Below are 6,674 nucleotides of genomic sequence, written 5' to 3'. Positions count from 1 at the left end.
CATCCCCACAGACATTTGTTCAGAATTTGATACGTGAGTATATCTGAGAGGTGTATTAAAGAAGTTCATTTTTCGAGTGATGTTATAGCCTAGCCTCAGTGAGGTGGGGAAGGTAAAAATGAAGTTTTAAGTAAAATACATATTAGCGAATTCATACTGTATTATTGCAGTACTAATTAACCAAACGGTTTGAATATAGTTGTACTAGAATGATCTAAATTTCAACGCAGTTTGCAAAATTTCTAACAATCGTGCAAAGAAAAGCGAAAGAGTGAAAATTTTTGACGGACGGAATGTTTACGTAAAAATCGAAGGGGTGTCTCGGTGAAAAATCCCAATTTTTCGGTGAAATCTTGGACCCAGACGGCCACTGCCATGTCGTTCGCGTTGAACTCGCTCTCGGGCAACGCAATCGCCACAATGCGTAAGTAGAACGTTGCTTATCAGAGAATTATTCGCGGTGAATGATCAACCCTTAGTCGGGAAATCGATTTTTCCTAAATGCAAATTTTACGCCCACAGATCCAATCATGGGCAGCATTGCCAACGGGAGTGGCTTCATCGCCCAACCGATGATGGGCAACGCCTCGCTGGAATATGCACGGAAGCAGCAGCAGCAGCAGGTGAATCAACAGCAGCATCAATCCGGAGCGGCGCCGATGGATCTGGAATCGGCTTCGGAGCGGGACTCCGCCAAGGAGGGTGGATCAATGGATAAGAAGGAGAAGGGAGGCCACATGGGGGTGGCGGAAAGTGGTGGGCAGATTCTGTTCAACCAGATTATTCCGCAACCGCAAGGGTTTATGATGATGGCACCGGGGATGGTCAACATGATGGACGGATCGTCGCTAATTGGGATGCAAACATTTCCGGTGATGGCCGCGCAGCAGATTAGCACCGGGGTTGATTTGAGCCAGCAGGCAATGACCATGGTTGGGGGACGATCGGGCGATGAGGGTGGCAAGGAGGTCATCTACTGCAAGTCTTGCACCATGTTCCCGCCGATTGCGAGTGCACCTGCTCCAAAGACGATTGACCGGCCGCCGGGTTGTAGAACCGTGTTCGTCGGTGGCCTGCCCAACTCGATAACCGAGGAAATCATCCGCGAGATTTTCGAACGGTGTGGAGAAATTACAACGCTACGGTTCTCGAAGAAAAACTTTTGCCACATCCGGTTCGTGTACGAAGCTTCGGTAGATTCCGCCATTTACCTGTCCGGCTACCGGGTGAAACTCGGCTTCAACTACACCAGCCCAGAACCCAAAGACGCGGCCACCTTCGGCACCCTGCACGTGGATTACGCCCACGCCCGGGACGACCAGTACGACTTCGAGTGCAGACAGCGAAAGCTCCAGCGCGAACGTCGACACCGCGAACGCGTCGAAGAGGACCGCCTGCGTCCCCTCTCCCCCCAACCCGTTATCCACTACACCGAACACGAGGCCACCTCCGTCGCGGAACGGCTCAAAACCGACGAAACGTTCGGCAAGGCCGTTCAAACGCTCGTAACGTGGCTCGAGCGGGGCGATTGCAGCAAAAAGAACGCCAACAACTTTTACACCATGATCCAGAGTACGAATTCGCACGTGCGTCGTCTGCTGAACGAGAAGGCCGTCAACGACGAGGAGTTGGCCCGGGCGCGCGAATTTTACCGCAAGCAGATGCAAAGCATGATGGTGCAATGTAAGTACCTTTGGTTCTTTTTGGCTGGTTGTTTGTGTGCGAGGTCCCGCTCCCGGGGGTTGGAGATGGGAAAAGGATAAGTGCTGTCCCGATTACTCCGCTTTCCGTTGAAATTCCTTGTGCTGATGTGTGTTTGTGCGGATTAGGAAGCAAAGATCTGTCATTGCTGGATGAAGGTGATTTTAAAATTTTGGGAAAACCATTCCGGAACATCATGGTGTCGATCGTGAAAAAAAATCTTAAGGGCATATCCACCGGAAAGATCTAATTGTGTGGCAATTTTAATTTTGCTCCGGAGTTAATGCAATGTGTTGAAATTACAAAACTTATAAGGCGAATACCATAACTAATCAGCCCTTTGAAAATGTAGTTAGTTTATATGTATAAATACCCAAAATTGTTAACAAAATACCGTACAAAAATTTGCAATAAGGGTATCAAACGAAGCGAAATTTGTCGTGCATTTTCAAATTTTTAGCTTTTTTATAAAATACTCGAATTTTCATAATTTGCAATATACATCGATGCGAAGCGGAAATTTGTATTCTTTTTAATTATTTATAGAGTTTATTGAGTAAACTGAAATTTTCAAGATCATGGTATTTTTTTTCGAAAATATTCAAATTTGAAAAAAATGCATTATGTGTATTAAACAAAGCAAAATTGTGTTTACTTTTTCATTTTTATTTATGTTTGTTTTGTAAAATACAATACAAGGGATCGTGGTGTGGGGGTAAGCGTGATTGCCTCTCACCCAGTCGGCCTGGGTTCGATCCCAGAAGGTCCCGGTGGCAAATTTTGAGACGAGATTTGTCTGATCACGCCTTTCGTCGGACAGGGAAGTAAATTAGGGTGGTTCACTATTAGAGTGATTTTAAAAATCTAACTTTTCAGGAATATTTTTGGGATTGTTTTCGTCTTCTAAAAAGTTGTTGGACTTGCCCATTCAAGCAAAGTGATATTCGGGGCACTTTCAGAGCTCTGAAAAACGAACATTTTTAATTTTTGACACGCCAATTTGGACTTAAGGATCCACAGCCATTTTAAAGTAAAAAAGATGCAAATTTAAAACCTGATTTTACAAACGCTGAATAAATCTCAGGGATGTTTTTCTTTAAACTTTCAAGGGGAAAGTATATGGGACCACCCTAACGAAATTCGAAAATTGTCCCAATATATGTTTTTTTTTGTAATTTTACCCGCTGAATCTGAATCTGCCCTCAGAATTGAGTCAATGTGTTGTAAAATCGATTTTTGGTCATATTCTGGGTTTCCATGTAAAATTATCATTTAAATTCAAAATATGATCAAAAATAGATTCTTAGAATTTTTGGTTCAATTCAGCGAGCAAAATTTCGTGGAAAAAACATATAGGACAATTTTGGAAATTTGTTAGGGTGATCCCATACACCTTTCCCTTTCAATGAAAAACATCCGTGATATTTTTTCAGCGTTTGAAGTACTGAATCTCCTCTGAGCAATTCTCCACGAAATCGGCCTTTTTTGGAATTTTAATTTTTGTATTTTTTAATCCGACTGAAACTTTTTTGGTGTCTTCGGTATGCCCAAAAAAGCCATTTTGCATTATTAGTTTGCCCATATAATTTTCCATACAAATTTGGCAGCTGTCCATACAAAAATGATGTATGAAAATTCAAAAATCTGTATCTTTTGGAGGAATTTTTTGATCGATTTGGTGTCTTCGGCAAAGTTGTAGGTATGGATATGGACTACACTGAAAAAAATTATACACGGTAAAAAAAAATTTGGTGATGTTTTCTAAGTCTCACCCAAACAACCCACCATTTTCTAATGTCGATATCTCAGCAACTAATAGTCCGATTTACAATGTTAAAATATGAATTTTCCGATCTTTTCGAAAAAAATACTTTCAAAAATTTTAAATCAAGACTAACATTTAAAAAGAGCCGAAAATTCAATATTACGCCCCTTTGAAATGTTTGCCATGGTTTAAAAAATTTTAAAATATTTTTTTCGAAAAGATCGGAAAATTTCACGAATGTTTCATATTTTAACATTGTAAATCGGACCATTAGTTGCTGAGATATCGTCATTAGAAAATAGTGGGATGTTAGGGTGAGACTTAGAAAACATCAATTTTCCTGTTTTTAAACACTTGCATGGCAATATCTCAGCAACTAAGGTTGGCAATTGATCAACAAAGTTCAAAAAAGCAAAATATAGAGAATTTTCTCAGCTCTTCAAAAATATTTTTTTTAATAAGTGGGCAAACATGTGCATTGATTTAAAAAAATGAAAAACTGCGACTATTTTCAAAAAAGTCACCTAAAAATAGATTTAACTTGAAAACGGTGCACTTTATCCAAATTTCACTAAAGTACTTTTTGATTGCAAATTTGATTTTACATCGAAAAATGAAGTTGAAAATTTTTTACGAGCAATGTTTCGATTTTTTTTTTAAATCAGTATTGATTAAAAAATTCATAACTCGGTCAAAGATTTTTTGCACAAAATGGAAATTTCTGAAAAGTTGGCAATTGATGTCCTCTAAAACATATCAAAAATAAAAAAAAAAATAAAAAAATAGTGTTTTTTTTTGCAAATCAAGTTTTAGTGACAAAAAGTTAATTAAAAAATCACCAAATTTTTTTTTACCGTGTATCATTTTTTTCAGTGTAGTCCATATCCATACCAACAACTTTGCCGAAGACACCAAAACAAGCATAAAATTCCTTCAAAAGATACATATTTTTGAATTTTAATAAATCATTTTTGTATGGACAGCTGCCAAATTTGTATGGAAAATTATATGGAGAATTTAATGATGCAAAATGGCTTCTTTGGGCATACCGAAGGCACCAAAAAAGTCAGTCGGATTAAAAAATACAAAAAAAAAAAATTGAATGACCGAAATCTGAGAGAACTGCTCCTTTTTCAAATGCAACCTGGCGCTTAAAATTTTGCTTGTGACTTTTCGAAATATTTAGGTTTTAAGTTTTAAAAATAAAAAATATAAATATTGAAATAACAAGCCATACTTTCAGCATGATAGTTCAGTCTCAAAAATATGTTTACCGCTCGAAAGCTCGTTCAATTTCCCATAAGTTTGTCTTTAACAGCTTTTCAATTGGATGTAGTTTTTTTAGGCAATTTCCCTTAAAATTTTGAACGAAGAAAATATATACTTAACTTTTGAACTTAAAAGTTGAAATATATCATAGGAGTGGCGTCCAATTTCTGACATGTTTGTCCTTGACCACCTTTTGATGCGATGTAACGGCTTCGAGATACAGTAATTTTCAAATTAAAATAAATGAAACAGCTTACGCCTTTCTCAAATGTCATTTTGGAGAACAATTGGCTCCATCTACACAATATAAGCCTAGGATTTCATTGAAATCGGAGAGGGTCGGGTTCAACAACACCAGAAAAATTCCTGATTTCAGCTGGAATTGCTCTATATAGCAAATTTAAAAAAATTACTATTTTCCAAAAAAAATACGATATTTTGTGAAAAGTTTGGTGATTTAAAATATTATCGTTATCGATGGACGCTAATATTATCGATTAACAACCTTGGATTTTTGACTCTCCCTCGTAGATTATTTCCCATAAAAAATAAAGTCTTCTAAAGTGGATCAGGCCAACCCTAAAGATTTCATCCTTCTCTACAAAATGCTACATCATTTGTGGATGGTACCTAATTATTTTTATAAACTTTTCTGCCTACAAAGGCATACTTGACATAACATTTTATGATATTTAGGAAACTTGCGAATCGACATCATGCAGTTCTTCAAATTGATCTTTTTTCTTTCAAGACATGACACTTCTGCTTACTTCCTCCAGCAACTATTTTCCAAGCACACATTACTCTTCCAAATCCTGGCTAACCGTGATAAAATGAAATCAAAATCCTCCAACATTAGGCTAATTTTCTTAGTTTTTGGGTTTCGGTGAAGGGGCTTTCATAATCTCGTATGATGTGTCCGCAAAGCATAACAAAACAAAAAAGTTATTTTCAAAAAAAAACAAAAACAGAAAATGAAAAAAGGTATTGTATTGTCCAAAGAATTAACTTCTCTTTCACACCAATCTCCTCGCGCGCTAGTCCTTGGAGAGTCGTTTGTAGTCGAGAAGGCAGAGTCAAAAGATTTCCGTTTTCGAGCGAAAAACCGCCAAAGGAGGTATGTAACTTTGAACACGTTTTTGGTAATGTGAACCGGAGCTGGAAAGTAGTTTTCCCACCATTTTTTTTTTCTCCACTGGGGAGCGCGATTTGTGTTCCTGACGGGGTTGAAAAGATCAACGATGTTTGTGTGTGTGTGCGTGGCGGAAACGACGGTAATTTGGCTAATGTGTAACCTAGGTGTAAACTTCTGTTCATCATTCTCCCGTTTCTTTTTTATTGCCTCTGTACTCTGGAACTAAATTTGATCACTTCCGGCACCAAACCAAATTTATAGTGGTACACTTTTCTTTCTTTTTTTCTTTAAAAAATAATGGTACGACTAGACGATGAGATGCTCTCTGTACATAATACATGATACTGCATTTGCTATATTCCAGATTTTGATAAATAAGCATTCAAATTCCTCCCTCTAAGCTCTCCTCAACCCCTCCCAAAAAGCCAACAAAACTCCAGCAATAACCAGAACTCTAAATCAAACACCGGAAGCAAAACAGATAAAAAACTCAAATCAAATCTCTATCATTATTATTACTGTTATTATTTTCCACTTCACTCCAACTTCAGTCAATCAGATTGAAAAAGTGTTCAATGCCGCCAGTCACAAGAAGGTTTGGGATCATTTTTCTAAAGCCCAGAGAAAGAACATCGACGCCTGGAAGAAGCAATCGCTGGTATGTATTGAAGAGGACCAGCCCAATCCGTTTCCCTCCTCTCGTTCCGTTTGGCCTCCTACTCGTTGTTTTTTTTTCTTCTTCTTTTTGGTAGTTAGTTCCAGCTTAAATGCGCACACACTATTCTATCTTACTTAATCACTTGT

General features: G+C 38.1%; 1 protein-coding gene across 1 annotated transcript in view; it reads left to right on the top strand.

The window, feature by feature from the left end:
• The first annotated feature begins 255 nt into the window (after positions 1-255).
• LOC6040038 (ecto-NOX disulfide-thiol exchanger 2) overlaps positions 256-6,674 on the top strand; it is a 17,448-nt gene continuing 11,029 nt past the window's right edge. The window contains exons 1-3 of the mRNA XM_038252428.1: positions 256-424; positions 523-1,683; positions 6,422-6,528. Coding sequence (XP_038108356.1) covers positions 376-424; positions 523-1,683; positions 6,422-6,528 — 1,317 coding nt within the window. The 5' untranslated portion in view covers positions 256-375. The remainder of the gene's footprint in view (positions 425-522; positions 1,684-6,421; positions 6,529-6,674) is intronic.

This window comes from Culex quinquefasciatus, chromosome 2, assembly GCF_015732765.1.
Source record: "Culex quinquefasciatus strain JHB chromosome 2, VPISU_Cqui_1.0_pri_paternal, whole genome shotgun sequence".
Lineage (NCBI taxonomy): Eukaryota > Metazoa > Arthropoda > Insecta > Diptera > Culicidae > Culex > Culex quinquefasciatus.
The sequence above is the reverse complement of the archived record's forward strand: the minus strand, read 5'-3'. Positions and strand labels throughout refer to the sequence as shown.